At 37.5% G+C, this 15,936-nt stretch overlaps 3 protein-coding genes across 4 annotated transcripts; all 3 read left to right on the forward strand.

The window, feature by feature from the left end:
* Positions 1-116: 116 nt before the first annotated feature.
* LOC135768144 (uncharacterized) lies at positions 117-3,516 on the forward strand. Its single transcript, XM_065277297.2, has 5 exons — positions 117-742; positions 924-1,053; positions 1,242-1,401; positions 1,619-1,742; positions 1,956-3,516. Exons 2-5 carry the CDS (start codon positions 961-963, stop codon positions 3,061-3,063), a joined length of 1,485 nt encoding a protein of 494 aa, XP_065133369.1. The 5' UTR covers positions 117-742; positions 924-960; the 3' UTR covers positions 3,064-3,516.
* An 819-nt stretch (positions 3,517-4,335) lies between these two features.
* On the forward strand, positions 4,336-11,307 carry rras (RAS related). Its single transcript, XM_065277264.2, has 7 exons — positions 4,336-4,650; positions 4,957-5,044; positions 5,253-5,340; positions 8,809-8,911; positions 9,171-9,279; positions 9,359-9,477; positions 9,559-11,307. The coding sequence occupies exons 2-7, from the start codon at positions 4,961-4,963 to the stop codon at positions 9,644-9,646; spliced, it is 591 nt and encodes a 196-aa protein (XP_065133336.1). The 5' UTR covers positions 4,336-4,650; positions 4,957-4,960; the 3' UTR covers positions 9,647-11,307.
* A 686-nt stretch (positions 11,308-11,993) lies between these two features.
* prrg2 (proline rich Gla (G-carboxyglutamic acid) 2) lies at positions 11,994-15,627 on the forward strand. Of its 2 annotated transcripts, XM_065278556.2 has the most exons (8): positions 11,996-12,112; positions 12,201-12,284; positions 12,696-12,785; positions 13,269-13,432; positions 13,563-13,596; positions 14,725-14,854; positions 14,934-15,077; positions 15,225-15,627. In XM_065278556.2, the coding sequence occupies exons 3-8, from the start codon at positions 12,701-12,703 to the stop codon at positions 15,265-15,267; spliced, it is 600 nt and encodes a 199-aa protein (XP_065134628.1). In that variant the 5' UTR covers positions 11,996-12,112; positions 12,201-12,284; positions 12,696-12,700; the 3' UTR covers positions 15,268-15,627. The 2 variants fall into 2 exon arrangements, with proteins under 2 accessions (XP_065134676.1, XP_065134628.1); XM_065278604.1 differs by lacking the exon at positions 15,225-15,627 and having other exon boundaries at positions 11,994-12,112; positions 14,934-15,081.
* The last annotated feature ends 309 nt before the right edge of the window (positions 15,628-15,936 follow it).

A 15,936-nucleotide genomic window follows, 5' to 3' on the forward strand; every position in this document is an offset into this window, starting at 1 on the left:
AATGTAAAACCTGTTAAAAGTTTAGCTAGACTATTTCATCAATATTATGATTCTTTAATGTTGTATTCTACGTATGAGATAATATATAAATTAATCTGCACAGTTCCAATTCATTGCAAAGAATAATTACAGTGACAATGTTTATGTGTGGATCAGTGACCTACGTGTTTTGAATAATACATTTTTTTTACGGAAGAAACGTGCACGAGACTGAGTTTAACAAAAATCTCATTTGCATTGCACGTGATTTGCAAACACGAGCGTTTATCAGCAAAAGCAACAGGGAGAGGGGGGTCATTGAATTTAAACACGATTCATCACAATAAAAATGCCGAGCTCTTCAAGGCAAATTGATGATGGCGAACAAACAGTGTGTGCCCGCGCGCATGCGCGCGTCAAAGTGCGACCCTGTTCGCTGATTGGTTAGAAATGACATCACATACAATTGTGCTATTCTTAGCTCGTGGAAACGGGATGACCTCATCTTTTTCCTCCCTCGCGCAGGTATAGACATACAACAACAAATAATGTTTGAGGATCAGACCGAGCGGAGGGGAACACTGGAACACAACTTACCAGAGGACAGATAATACAACTCTATATAATAAAGTAGATTATACATAGATTTCTCAGCGCGTGCATTATAGGATCGCTCTTTTGTGCTGTTTGCACATTCGTCCACTCGCTTCGTGGGACTTTTCAACCTTTTTGATCTATTACTGAATATATCAGCGTGCATCTGGTAAGTATTTGCTTTGAGTTTATTGTGATTAAGCTTAAGATATTTTGTCATTGTGAAATGCTATTCGTCAATACAAAGTTAAAGTCATTTTTACTATTTGGAGTTTACTTTAAAGATGTTTTTTATGACTGCAACATGCACAGTCAGACAATCGTTTTCAGTATGTTTTCTTTCCCTTTAGGTTTTAATCAAATTTATTAAAGATAAACAAAGAGGAGATGGTGTACTACAGGAATAGTGATTCTGAGCGGCCGCCGTTGTCGCGTATTCTGCCGCATCTCTACCTTGGTGCAGAGACTGACGTAACGCAGGTATACTTTTATTTTCATTATGATTAATCAGTATTTTAAACTTATTTAGTATTTAAAGCCTATCTTTATACCAAATTACATTTCTCTGTATATGCATAAATTTTGCTATAGCCTATTGATGATGTCATTGTTGTTTATTGTTTATAACGTTAGATAACTTGACCATTTTACCCTTGTTATGCCCACAGGATGGCTTATCGGACAAAGGTATCTCTTACGTACTAAGCGTAAGCAGATGCTGTCCACAGCCTTTATTTCTACCCCACTCTCAGTACCTTCGTATCCCAATAGACGACTCCCTTCGGGATGACCTGCTTCCATGGATCCCCCAGGCGTTGCACTTCATTGGTAAGGGACAATCCCATCGCTTACATCAGCTTATATTTGCATCTCAATTGCATTACATCATTCAAGCAAGCATTGAACGCATAAAAATGTTTTTGTCTGTGCATACTTTTACAATGCATTTATAACAGTGCAAAACATTCTGAAGCTAAAATTGAGCAAAAAGATTATTTTGTACACCATATATTTGCATTCAAACAAATATTTTTAACTGTTTCAGATGAGGCGATGTCACTTGGCTGCTCAGTCCTGGTTCATTGTGCTGCAGGAATCTCTCGTTCTCCAGCACTTGCTGTGGCATACGTTATGTATAGCCTGAAAATGGATCTGGATCATGCATACAGGTAATGTGTTTAAGTTTTTTTGCTTTCCTGTCTGGTAACCAGAGAGGTTATGCATTAAAATAGAAAGAATCATGCTGATGGCACTTTGTATGAGGGGGTTGTAAGGGAGTTTGTTGATTTAATCTTTGCAACATAAATACAATGATTTGCTTGATCAAATGAGTATTAATTTGATAATAATTAATAATTATTTCTATCCGATCATTCATTTAGGTTTGTAAAAGAACGCAGACCTACAATTTCACCTAACTTCAATTTCCTGGGGCAGCTGCAGTTGTTTCAGGGAACACTTTCATTGAAGAATAACAGCACAATCCTTCCTCTGGAGACGGCCAAAGCTTTGGATAACTTCCGACAGCAAATCACTGAAGGAAACCATAACAATTCCACATTGTCACTGTTAACTAACTTGAATCTTCAAAGCAACTTAGACAACATCTCTGTTAATAATGAACATACTGAGGATTCCAAAGCAAATGTGAACTGTGAGAATAGGACCAACCAAATAGAAAATATTCACAGCCAACACTATGAGATTATAAAGCCTGAGTTTACATTGTCTCTTACCAACAAGCTTGGAGCTCTCACTCTTCACACAAATTCTGCAGACGTACAAAGACCAGTCCACGTCACGTCTCAGACACAGCAGGAAACACCAAAGTCCATCCCACCTAAACCTACTTGCCTACAGATTCCATCCAGTCACATTTCTCTAGCAGAGAAGCGCAAATGTCTGTCTTTGTCTCTAACACCAGTGAGTGCAGGTCCTCCGATTCACCATAAGGGGTCAACAGAAAGCAGCGAACTAAAGCAGAGCTTGACGTGCAGTTCTGCGGTTGATCAAACGGGGGAGTTAGGTGGACTGGGCAGAGTCAGTATGAAGCAGCAAGCAGTAGAAACCAGAACAGAACCAAAAGAGGCAAACAGGCTAAGCCGAAAGGAGGCTTCAGCAAGACACAGCAGCTCGAGATCGCATAAGAAAAAGGGTAAATCGAACCGCAGCAACCCCAACTCCTCTTTTAGCAGAGCTAAAGAGGAGCAACAAAACCCAAAATTAAACCACAAGGATATTTCAAGCTCAACATCACAGAGGCAGATCCAGGGACCATCTGACATCACAACATCCCCACAGGAAGCTTTAGAGAGGGAGGTTACTGGTGGTGTAGAAGCAGTAGAGAGTATGGATGGAAGCCAAAGCCCCCTGTCACCAGTCAGCTTAACAGTCAACAAAATACTAGATTGGGGGGAACGCATACTGCTTGGGGTCCTGCTTGGTTCACGTATTAAAGTGGGACAGGCTGCTTTGCCGTACAGATGTTGAGGAGGGACTGGTTGTATATGGACTGGGCTATTTAAACATTGACTCTGTGAATGAGGCAGAACTGTGATTATGTTCTGTACCTTACAGCAGGAGGGAACTTAAATGAAGAAAAGGACATTATGGCTGAAAAGCATATGTATACGTGTGTGAATTTACTTATTTATTTGATATAATTGCATGTTTGTTCACTATATGACTGAGACTGATGAACTGACTTGGCAGTGCCTGTTTGATGCTGACCCCTCAGAGATGTGGTGTGTATACATTACCAAATGACTTCATGTAAAAAGACATGCAATATGTTCTGTTATAGTGCACAGCCTGCCTTGTATTTATTTATTGAAGTACATTGATAATCGCTATTTATAAAGGAGTATTTTGTGGATTGAATTTTAACACTATAGCTTGTACTGAAAACAGTGTTCATTAAAGACAACTATTTTACTGTCTCTATATCTCTGTTATATTAGTTTTTCTTCAACTGTTTAATGACTTGAGTAAAATGTTGATTTGAGCAATAAAAGAGATTAACTCAACATCTAACAAAACATGCACACCACCATGTTGTGATACAGTGAGTGGATTAAAGGGCCAGTTCAACAATAAGACAATAGAATTGTTTGTGACATAGTCTGAGTTTTTTTTTTTTTTTTACATAAAATCATTTTGTGAACATGTAACCTTAATATCTTTAATATTGTCTGTGTAAGGCCATGTCAAAAATTAAAATCAATGTCAGAATTAGATTGAGACTTTATTTTACAGGCATTTTGGCAAGTTTCCCCCCAAAAAATGTCTTAAGACAGTTTTTTACAAAATAATAGTGTTTTTTTTCACTCTAATTTTTACAAAATCCTCCTGAGGCAAAATTTTCCATCCGATCCACCATATAATAAACATGACTTTCGCACAGACTGCATACTAAACAACATTTTTGAAGATATTCCTATATAATAATTTAAACCATTTTGTTGCTTTATATCTCTCAAACTGGCTCCATATTAAAAATATGCAAATAATACTGAACTAACGGTCTATATAAATACTGTAACGCAGTCAAACCAGGCCCTTGGCCAAATATGGGAAAGGCGACGCTCCAGCTACACATTTATCACGTAGACTTGTATTGCGGAAATGCAAGCGCAACACTGGCGTAGTAACAGCAGAACTGTTCATCGAATCATCCTCATCAGCCAATGAGAGAGCTCGAAAACTCACCGATTACGAAACGGTTCGTTCGATGAGGAAAACAACGGCCAAGGCACGCCCATTTCAGACGTACGTATGAGATACACTGGGAGACGAAAAAAGTTGCCCCTGGTCATGAAAAAAGCTATCGGAAGCTGGAGTCCAGAAATCACCAAGAAAAGCCCGAGAGCGGACATTCCTTAAGGCTGGAATTCGCATTTTACCTCCGCAAGCAAGATGATTTTATCGCTTGTTGAACGGCGGTGTTTGTAGGCTAAATCTTGTGGCTCCAATCAATTCAAGTATTCGCTGGTTTGGCTGAGTTGTCTGACTTTCGAGGCGCAAACTTGGCATCAGTAACGTTAGGCTACATTTACTAAAGGCGGCTGCGGAAGAAAGGTAATCCACGTTCATTTCTCATATTTGTCATATCATCAGCATTTGTGGTGCCTTATTTGATTCAACCGTCTGGAAATATTGTAGGGAAAATATGAGGGTTTGGTTAACAATGCATACTTCCCCTGAAACGAGAGGTTTATAAAATATGCCAGGCCCTAGAAAGTCGATTGATCCTGTACGATCTTAAATCTTTATGCTTGAGGGGTAACATTAGTGCTATTAAATGATCAGACTAACTTAGTCGTGATTCTCGTCTTTAGTAGTTTTAGAAGTTATTTTTAGTAAACTCTCGATTCGTGTTTGTAGGACAATGTCAACGGAAGAAAGATACAAGTTGGTGGTCGTGGGCGGTGGAGGTGTTGGTAAAAGCGCCCTCACTATTCAGTTTATTCAGGTAAGTGTCTTTTGAATACATTGTAAGTTTAAATGAATAAATTGTATGATAATAAATGTATTTTATTGCGTATGTGACAAGTTAAAGTATTTTTGTGGGTGTGTTTTAACAGTTGTGTAAAGTTCGTGGTACAGTGGGGGTTTTCTCTGCATGTTCTTTCATGTTAAAGCCCAAACGTAACCAGCATTTTCTTTCTTTTCTTTGACAGTCATACTTCGTGTCTGACTATGACCCAACTATTGAAGACTCGTACACTAAAATCTGCACAGTGGATGGAAAGGAAACACGATTAGACAGTATGTTAACAACTATACAAAATTATCTGGAAGAAATGAGTATTAAAACATCTCCATAGCTTTCTTTGAGTTAAGACATTAAAAAAAAGAATTGCATCAGTATGATTCACTGTTGACTACGGTTCTGCCCAGGTTTTGTTTTGACTTGCTATGTCAGTGTGACATCATACAAGTTGTGCTTGCAGCAATCTTTGTGAGCTTATGTTTAAAATTTTTAAGTGCATAGAAAAAACATGATCTGTGATCATACATATTGGACATGAAAATCTAAATTTCTTACATTTTAGGTAATTGCTTTGTTAGTCCTGAAGTTATCCTAACAAAAGTAGAAGGGCATTTATTTTATAAATTAAACATATGTGACTCTGTCTGTGAAATCCATGCTAAAGTCATAATCTAATTTTGAAATTTGGAGCATCAAAGTTTGATTTCAATAATTGATTTCACATTGATTTCTTTGACGTGGCATTACTCGGTCAATATTAAAAGATATCAATATCACATAATATTCTTTATGTAGGATAACTTAAAGGAATAGTTCACCCCCACCAAGAGAAATTGTCTACATTTGATCACCCTCATATCATTGAGAACATATGTATGACTCTTTTGTTGAAACACAAAATAAGATATTTTGAGAAATATCTTAATGGTTTGGTCCATACAGGTGCCAATGTTGTTTGGTTATCGAAATCTTTCAAAATATCTTCTTTTGTGTCCTGCAGAAGAAAGAAAGTCACACATTTGGAAAGACATGAAGGTAAATGGAGGATGAAACCATTTTCATTTGGGTGAACTATTGCCTTATATAAAACATTTAAAAAAGAAAACCCTTTCAGATACCTCCTAGTTATTTGGCATGTTCTGCTAATTTCCATATTAAATATACATACCCTATTTAACTAGTGGCATATCTGTTAGGATAACTTGACTTTGCAGAGAGGGCAAGCAGCTGTAAGGTGACTGAAACCCTGATGCCAGTTTGACATTAAACTGGGACTGAACCCAAATGCATTAAGAAGACAGTGGTGAGGGATGAAGTATTATGGTTTGTGGGATGTTGTCTGCTGCAAGAGTAAGGTCTCTTAGGGCCTTTTTACACCTTGTCACTTCATGTCTTTTCTCTGATCGTATAGCTATAGTATCTACTTTGTTAAAAATGTTCCATTTACATTAGGCCACATAAATGCGTCTTGGCAAAACGGATATGAATCCTATCTTCTACTCCTGCGCCAAATGCAAATATACTATTCATTACGCCGCCTTAAAAGTGACGGCGGCGATGATTTAACGTACAGATCCATGATGGGGAAACGCGTTCACAAAACTAGCTCTCAAAGTTTTATTTCTTTGTTTCTTTGTTTTATCATTTCGAGTTTGTCATTGGACTCTTTTATTGGTTCTAGGAAGCTTTTTTACCCGCTATCGCTCCATAAAGCAATAAGTGTGTTGTCTTTGTTGTTTGCCTCTTTGCCGGCTAATTTCCGGGTAAAGTGCTTACGTTTGGGAAGTGTCATGCGCTGACATGTGATTTCATCATCTAGATGTATTTACCTTTGTCTAGTTTCATCTGAAATGCATCTCAGACCACCTCCTGAAGTGGTTTGAGTGATCGGATTTAAATCCATCTCGAAAAAGTTTCGGGGGGCATTTACACCCGGCCTTTTTATGAGGGTGTTTACACTTGGCATTAACATGCGTTTTAATCGATCGGAGCACAAGTGGACGACGTTAATGTAAATGGTGTTCAAAATGTTTTGAGCTCGTCCACTTTCAACTACTATTCAGAGGTAGCCGAAAACCCTTCTGATCGGATTGTTTTTGTAGTGTAAACGCACAAGTGGTTGAATGTTTTCGAACAGCCACACGCGACCACCTTCTCTTCGCCCATTTATCCAATCTGAGGGACTGAACACAATGTTTTACATCTTTTCTGACTTCTGGCGCGAACACACGGTGTACAGTGCTATTTTTATACTTTCATTGATAAAACTAAAGCGGCTGATCTCTGCAGTTTCATTTTGCAAGCGTGTGAAAGTTGCGCGATCTTATTTCATCAATTGCACTGACTGAAATATCAGAGAAAGCTCTAACATACACACGTACAAAACACTGTGCAGCATGTTTACTTACTACACAAGCAGCGGACTCTGACATAATATTAGTCTGCGTCCATATAAACTCGTCATTACTCCCGCTCGCGTTTAAATGACAGAAGAGACTCGGCCCCCCTCTCACAGACCACCCCTCACAGTATTGAGGACAGAAGCGGTCGAAAGTGGACAAAAGAGACAGATTTAAATACCAGGTGTAAACGTGATGTGTCTCTCTCGTCCACTTGTGATACGATCGATGAAAACACATCTTAATACCAAGTGTAAACAGCGCCTATGATCGAATAGCTATTCGATTATAAAAAAACGCATGAAATGACCAGGTGTTAAAAGCCCCTTAGGAAACATTCACAATATCCAAACCATCCCCGGGCGCGTTTAAACCTTCAAACCTGGATCGTTTGACCAGTGGAATCACTTTATACCATACCTGGTTAATCGCGCCCTGGGCGGCTTGCAGAGGTGGGCTCGAGCGTGGTTTATGCGGAGTGTGATTGCAAATCAAAAGGAGCTACATTAATTACGTGACCACTCACCACTCAAGCAGGGTTATTTGAATGTCTGAGCTGCACACATGACAGATTAACTAAGCAATATGATGAAATGGCTGTGTGTCATCGCACACCAACTGACTCACAAAAAAACACAGACTTAACATTACGATGAGCTCCAGTGTTAAGAGAGGCACGCTTTACTTCCTGTTTTCTTCAAAACAATCTCATCCTAATGACGAAAGCGTGCCTGTGCTCGGGTCGCTCAAAGTACAGTGTGAGTGCGTGCTTCAGTGGGAGTAGGGAGGGGGGAATAATCATGCTCGGGCACAGTTTGGTTGGGTTAGCCCTAATATGAGTGCACCCTAAGAAACCTACTGAAAGACATTGAAATAACAGTGGACCAAGATCACACCAGAGCAACGTGAGAAACTAGTGATGTGCGGCGGCTGCATACGTGCTGAAGTTATTTAGCGAAACAGCCTTTACACTTCCTACTAATTTTTGATGGCTGTCACTCCTTAAATATTTTACTAGTAATCTTCTTCTTTTGTGCTACAATGGTTACTGTTCTCTAATTTTGATCACTTTGTTTTTTACAAAATAAATGCTTTTGTTAAAAGTGCCCTGGTTATTTGTGACCCTGAATGTTCTTTTACATTATGCAAGATGGTTTTATGAAGAAAAATATCTTTGTGGGGGTTTTCACAGGTCATTGAGTCACATTTTGTCAAACATGCTAGTAGAACAGTGGTGTTCCTAAAACTAATAATCCTGTAAATTTTGAATGATAAAGATAAACATTATTTAAGAAATTCAAGCATTTATAAATTTAACTGTGTGTTTGCTTTCCTGTTCATTAGTACTTGACACAGCAGGACAAGAAGAGTTTGGAGCAATGAGAGAGCAGTACATGCGCTCTGGAGAGGGTTTCTTACTGGTGTTTGCTTTAAATGATAGTGGGAGGTAAGTTTGTGTCTCTGAAAAAGGGAAATATAACACTTATTTTTGTTTCTAGCCTCTCAGTGTTACAAAAATAGAGTGTTTGTGTCTGTCTGTGTGCCAAGTGATGTTTAACATACAATATATTTAAATCCTTTAATGATTAAGCTTATAGTAGTTTACAGAATTCCCTAAATATTTATATTGTCCTGGAATACATTTTGTTCTTTTCATAGTAACAGAATAGCCGTTCTAATGAACTTTGTTCATCTCTCTTTTTCAGTTATAATGAAATTCAGAAATTTCACACTCAGATTTTGCGGGTAAAAGATCGAGATGACTTTCCAATGGTTCTTGTTGGCAACAAATCAGATCTTGACCAGCAAAGAGTGGTAATGTTACCGTATTATACTGATGAGTGTAAAAATACTAAGTTGGTTTTCAATTGTTGAGACGAGTGTGTTTTTATAGATCTCAAAAGAGGAAGCGATGGGATTTGCCCGAGAAAACAGAATCCATTATATGGAATCTTCAGCAAAGAATCGCCACAATGTGGATGAGGCCTTCATGGAGGTTGTGCGAGCAATAAGGTACATCGAATAAAGAGAAGTGTAACAACGTAACATTGACAATGTTGCACGTTGTGATGATCTTTCATTACCTCTTTTCAGGAAGTTTCAGGAGACTGAGAGTCCACCGCTCCCTAGTCATCATGCTGGGAAGCAAAAGAGTGGTGGCTGTCCCTGCACCCTGCTCTGACTGCCCCTTTGCACTGTTGCCTAGGAGACTGAAGCCCTCTGTCTCATGCCTGGTGCCTTATGTGTCTACCCAGTGTGTGTTGAGTTTTGTGGATATGTGTGCCTGGTTGTTTGCATCAGTGTTTTAGTAGCTTTTACAGTGTATGTAGTTGAATAGTTCCTGTTTTGAAACCCATATCACATTAGAGAAAACCGCCAGTCTATTGTATAGGGGACCTTTCGTTTTTATGTCATCTATATGTTTTTTTGTGCTTTTGTAGAATGGAGCTGTTGGTTTTAAACTCATAAACCGTATTTGTTTTATCCAACCTTTAGTATAAGGTCACCAAATGATTAATTGCATTTTTTCTTATTTTTTGATCACCACAAAGATGGGAGCAGTGAATAGCTACAATGTAGATCACGTAATTAATCATATGTTTAATCTTTTTTTATTGTGTTAGGATGAAGTATTGGTTTATTTAGAAAGTCAGAAAGTATTGTATTGACTCAGACTTCTGCTGGGCATGTGCCCTCTCTCGGGTTTCATTTAATTCAGTGTGACCGCGCTGAAATGGCTGCTCTGATGTCTGCCTTGTTTCCCCTCACGAACGATCAGTGGCAAGAATAGTATTCAGCCCAATTGTTTTCAGTAATCTCGTCCTGATAAAGTAATTGGGGGCAGTGTAGAGATGATTATGATGTTTTAACAATGCTACTTTTAAATGAGATTATTTCTTTGATGCACAAAGGTAAAAGACAAACAGTGCCGTTACAACTAGGGGTCCAGTGTTTGTGTAATGTTTATTCAAACAAAACCAAAGGCTATGCTGTAGATGTTTGCACACCATTGTCATTGTGAACGTTTATCTTATGTACACTAGTCAACATTCGAAGTGGATCAAAACCTTTCCTAAAAGTTGTCTTAAAACCAATACCCAGTACCCGTTCTTGTCTTAGGACAACTTTGATGAATGTTTTTGATCCACTTCAAATGTTGACTACTATAGTTTAACACTAAAATGGTTTCATACTGGGGATGTCGTGCTTTTATAATCAAAATGATTTATCAGTTTATTTGTATGTCTTTTTAAGGTACTTTCTATTGTTCAAATGCAGAGGCACTCTATCAAGATTCACATGCTTTTGCATATGATGTGCTTTACTTGTTTTTTGCACCTGCATTAGTAGACGGTGATGAAAAGTGATACAGAAAATGCCCAAATGAATATGCTAACAAAACATGATATTAATCAGTGTTTTAAGGGAATGAGTCAGTGTCTGTCCAAATGTAAAAGTCTTAGTTTAGGAGGAGGAGAAATGAAACTAGGTTCTTTTTCTAGGTCCACTATAACAGTTCTCATGTGTTACACAAGGGAGCGCTACACACACTTTATGGCCTTTAATCAAGAGACTTTTTAAACACAAATTTTGTAATAACCCAGGTCTGTCAACTGCAAAGAACAAAGCACTATACTATTAAGGAATGTTAAGAAATACACAACATTGTAATATGATTGTCTTTCATTTCATTTGATGTCTTAAGTCTTTCAATTATTTTAATTTAAGATGTTTACTTGTTGGTTCTGGATCTTGATGAATGCATCTTCCATAATTAAAGTTTCATTTTAACAATATTCTTTTGTACACAAATAAAATATTTACCAAAACTGTCACTTAAAATTGACTATTTATAAGTAAGCAATATAGTTCTGTTTAATTTTAATGCCTTTTTATAGTGGATTTATTTAGGACTTCTGTACTGATGCATGAGGGAATGACATGAAACGTGACACAAACAAATAAGACCTTTAATTTCTTAACAAATTTTTATTCACTGAAATACAGGGTGAATAAAAACAAGTGGTCTAGTCTGTCCTACGTTTAGAATATTTTTAGATTAGTTAATTTGGCAAACATTGTCTCACTCTCGATATTTATTGGTACACGATTTTTTAATAAAATCAGAACTTGCCTACTCTTTTTTTTTTTTTTTTTTTTATTCCCACATGTGATGTCGTATCCATGTATCAGTTATTTACAACATGGTATAAAGCAAAAGAAAATAATTATTGCATACAATTTTCTTTATTCTTTGGATCTGTTCTGAGGTCAGCACTTAAAAAGAAAAAAATGGCCCATTCATAACTATTTGAATAGGAAAGCTGATCCAATCAAGATAATCAATGTCGAAACCGGAAGTGGTCAAATGTGGATTTTTTTTTTAAAGTTTTTTTTAAAAATTCTTCAATATTAAGCGGCTGCACTGTTCAAACAACACAAAAATATATACTGCGCTATTTTTTTTATTTTTGTCATTGACAAATTAGTCAGAACGCTTACACTGACGTTCAGGTGAGTCCTCGAAACTCCTGTGTAGCCACGCCTATGAGCGCTCGAGGCTATGAGGCATGTTGTCAAACTGGTATGTTTCGTAGGCTACGTGATGGTGGGCCATCGTAATTACGTTTTCTTCTGAAATAAACAGGTGAGCATGCGAATATTGGTGAATAATGCCTGCTTAGTGTAATGTATCGAATGTTTCATATGTTTGTTTTTTGTTGTCAAAATTACAGCAGCAAGGAAATCCACGGAGGAATCTGAAGGTGTTTTCATGTAAAACCTGTGTTTCCGTGTGCGGAACACAATAGGGCGTACAGGTAAGCCTGCGTCTGTCCATACTCTTATTTGATTCAAACTGTTTTACTTTTTTCTACGTTCAGTGTGCTGTTTTATTATAGGCTACAGTTTATTTTCACCCTGTAGTTGGTATGTAGACAAATATTAAAGTAAATACTTTTTTCCCCTTTAATTGCCACTGCGGTACATTTGTTGGTTTTGGCTGCATTGTTGCACGAATTGTCATATTTATTTAAGGCTTGAAATAAAACATTTCCTTATGAATACGTACAATGACCAATAGAGGACGACATTGTAAAATACTTTTCTGTCTTACTCATGAGAATACTCTTATTTGTAACTCATTCAGTTAGACGTCCCTCAAAGGGCCTCAAATAGATATTTTTATGAAAACAAACCCCATTAACGTTGTAACTGATTTTCTTTATCAGATACAATGCCACGGTTTCCAGAGATATGCTTCAGTTTGCTATCCATGCTGTATCTTGTTAGGGGCAAAGTAATCTACAATGGAAATGATGGTAATGAGAATCACTTCTTGTGTGGAACAATCTTTGCAATTATATTTCACTGTTTGTTTTTGTTGTCATCTCTCCCTATGCACTTATGATGCCTAAATCAAAGCATTTACATCTGCACATCCCATCATTTTCACTATGTGTACATTTATGCACTTATACGATGTGACCCAGCAGTTTACTCTACCAAAACTCCACTATACTGACATTATATGTACTACAAAATATTTATTACTTCAAAGGATCTATTGTTTACTTTGGCTTTATAGAAACATAGCGGTAAACTTTTTTTGTATTTTTGTTCTTTCTATTCTTAATTTTGTCTCTTTTTATTCTTATTAATTTATCTGTTTTTATTTTTCACTTTTATGGTTAATGTCATTTTCCTTCTTGCATGTTGTGATGTTTCCTCTGTCTATAACAAAGCATAGGTAAATCAATGTTTGTTGTAACTGATATTATAGTTTATATTCTTGTATTATTCAGTGTTCCTAGAAGAGAAATCAGCAGGCTCTTTTCTCTCCCGTAAACTGCTGTATAACAGTTGGGACTTCGAGCTAGTGACGCCCGGCAATATAGAGCGAGAATGCAACGAGGAAATATGCTCATATGAAGAGGCAAGAGAGGTGTTTGAGGATGATGCAAAGACGGTAAGAAATGAAACAATGTTTGTGTTTACAAATGTTAGCGTTAAGCATAATGAACCTGACAAAAACGATGATATATAAATTAACAGTGAAAACTGAGTCACTTAATGCTATTGTTGTCTCTTCCTAACAGGCCGTTTTTTGGAAGGACTATGTTAACAGTCATGGTAAGAGTGTATTTTTGTCATTAAAGAAATGTGTTTTATGTTTAATAAATGTTGTTGAAGATATGAACTTTAAAGCTTCTAAAGGTTCAAATGAAATTGACAACTAGCCGAGCTTACTCTGGCAATAAATATGATAGTACTGATATATTTAACCAGCTTCGGCTAGCTATTATCTTTGAGTAAACCAGTGCAAGGTACAAATAGTATTTTGATAACAAAATGTGTAATTAAAGGGATAGTTTCGGCCAAAAATGATATTAAACCCATGATTTACTCATCCCCAAGCTGTCCGAGTTGCATATGTCCATCTTTTTTCAGACAAACACATTTTCGGATATTTTAGAAAATGTTTTAGATCTTTGAGTTGATTCAATGTAATGTTACGGTGTCCACGACCTTCAAGTCCAAAAAAAGTGCGTCCATCCTTCACAAATTAAATCCAAACTGCTCCAGGATGATAAACAAAGGTCTTCTGAGGGTAATCCGCACGGTGTTGTTGTAGAAATATCCATATTTAAAACTTTATTAGTGTAAATAACTATCTTCCGGTAGCGCCGCCATCTTTGTCGCGTCCGCATTCAGGATGAGAGCTTACGCAGCCTACGGAGGCTACTCTGCTGCTGCTCTGTGCCCCCGCCCTCCGAATTTGTCATACGTCACTAAGAAAAGTGCGTACACTACGCTAATACTCTCTCCTGAATACAGAGGAGTCTAAGATGGCGGCGCTACCCGAAGGTAGTTATTTACGTTAATAAAGTTTTAAATATGGATATTTCTACAACAACACCGCGTGGATTACCCTCAGAAGACCTTTGTTTATCATCCTGGAGCCGTTTGGATTTATGTTGTGAAGGATGGACGCACTTTTTTTGGACTTGAAGGTCGTGGACCCCGTAACGAAAGATCTACAATATTTTCTAAAATATCCGAAAATGTGTTTGTCTGAAAAACGATGGACATATGCAACTCGGACAGCTTGGGGGTGAGTAAATCATGGGTTTAATATCATTTTTGGCCGAACTATCCCTTTAACAATGTGTAATTAACAACTTATCCAAAAAAATTTTTACTGTCCATATGCATTAGATAATTTTTTTTTACAATGATGTATGGATTGATTTTATTCAGAGACTTTGCCCAGAGTGGATGTGTCTGGCCTGGTGGCTGGCATTTTGGCTGTTGTAATAGTAGGTATAATAGCCATTGTGCTTGGCATTTATTGCTACAAAAACAGAGGCAAAACTTCTAGAGGGGGCAGGTAAGCGTGTGATATCATTATCATTTTAATAGGCATTTTACATATGTGGTATTACTCTCATGTATGCTATGTTCCACAGTGTTCCTGTACGTTTGGCAGCAGATGGACAGTCAGCAACTGAACATGTGCCCTTAGCTAATATCGCACCCCCAGGTCTCCCCTCTTACAATGAGGCCCTGGCCTCCAGTGGCCAGCATGACGCACCGCCACCTCCTTACTCTGGGTAAGTAGTGTTTTGTGAATGTTTGTTTGTAATAAATGTATATTAATGACACATAAAAGCATCTGCTTTCAAAATTTCACAGTGCTTGTTTCAAGCATGTGATATTTCTTACTTTCATTTCACTTCTTCATTTTGTTTCCTTTGCAGTGGGGTTACATCTGAACCACTAAATCCTCAAGATGCAGAGTGACAAAGGGATTCTGTTGCTTTTGAAAGGGGGGGATGAAATGGAAGCAAAGCTCCTTTTAGTTCTGCAAGCTGGTGATGGTCATGTGCCGCAGAGAGAGGACTTTCAACAGCAATGTAGTGTAGTTTACTTCACAAATTCTGTAATTTATTACACCAATCCTAATACAACATGTGTGCTACAGTTAAAAAAGTTTTTTATTATTTTGCTACTATCTTTATAGAGGAAAGCGCAACCCTGTGTCAGCCTTAACTGTCAATATTTTTATAAATAATATTTGTTGACACTTTTTTTGTTTTGTTTTTTTAGAGGGGTGTCTAGAGACACTTTTTAATTGTTAAACAAAATGCTGTTTTATTGAACTTTTATTCTTAATAAAAAAATGAATATAATTTGTTTGCCATTTGGGTACTTTATAAAGGCAACGAGAATGGGCTTAAAGTTTAAATCAATATTATACCATCATTGCATTTATAGCTGTCGTGTGCGCACTGCCACAGACCTTACTAGAAAAGGAACCGACATCGTCCAATACTCAGTGCTGTAACAAGGCGGCAGTACGCACGAGACTTCCAGACAGACTGCGTATGTGTGAGAGTGTGACAAGCGAGAGGGGGAGTCAGTGTGTGTATATAATGTTTGTGTGTTAGCGAGCCTTTTAGTCCTTCCTTA

Source organism: Paramisgurnus dabryanus, chromosome 3 (genome assembly GCF_030506205.2).
Source record: "Paramisgurnus dabryanus chromosome 3, PD_genome_1.1, whole genome shotgun sequence".
Lineage (NCBI taxonomy): Eukaryota > Metazoa > Chordata > Actinopteri > Cypriniformes > Cobitidae > Paramisgurnus > Paramisgurnus dabryanus.

What these genes read in the sequence shown, in the direction of transcription:
- LOC135768144 (XM_065277297.2), top strand. Translation starts at nt 961, where the DNA reads ATGGTGTACTACAGGAATAGTGATTCTGAGCGGCCGCCGTTGTCGCGT. An exon ending in CAGAGACTGACGTAACGCAG is followed by an intron (nt 1,054 to 1,241) that starts GTATACTTTTAT and finishes TTATGCCCACAG; the next exon opens with GATGGCTTATCGGACAAAGG. An exon ending in CCAGGCGTTGCACTTCATTG is followed by an intron (nt 1,402 to 1,618) that starts GTAAGGGACAAT and finishes TAACTGTTTCAG; the next exon opens with ATGAGGCGATGTCACTTGGC.
- rras (XM_065277264.2), top strand. Translation starts at nt 4,961, where the DNA reads ATGTCAACGGAAGAAAGATACAAGTTGGTGGTCGTGGGCGGTGGAGGT. An exon ending in AAAGGAAACACGATTAGACA is followed by an intron (nt 5,341 to 8,808) that starts GTATGTTAACAA and finishes CCTGTTCATTAG; the next exon opens with TACTTGACACAGCAGGACAA. An exon ending in GAGGTTGTGCGAGCAATAAG is followed by an intron (nt 9,478 to 9,558) that starts GTACATCGAATA and finishes ACCTCTTTTCAG; the next exon opens with GAAGTTTCAGGAGACTGAGA.
- prrg2 (XM_065278556.2), top strand. Translation starts at nt 12,701, where the DNA reads ATGCCACGGTTTCCAGAGATATGCTTCAGTTTGCTATCCATGCTGTAT. An exon ending in TTGAGGATGATGCAAAGACG is followed by an intron (nt 13,433 to 13,562) that starts GTAAGAAATGAA and finishes TCTTCCTAACAG; the next exon opens with GCCGTTTTTTGGAAGGACTA. An exon ending in CCGCCACCTCCTTACTCTGG is followed by an intron (nt 15,078 to 15,224) that starts GTAAGTAGTGTT and finishes TTTCCTTTGCAG; the next exon opens with TGGGGTTACATCTGAACCAC.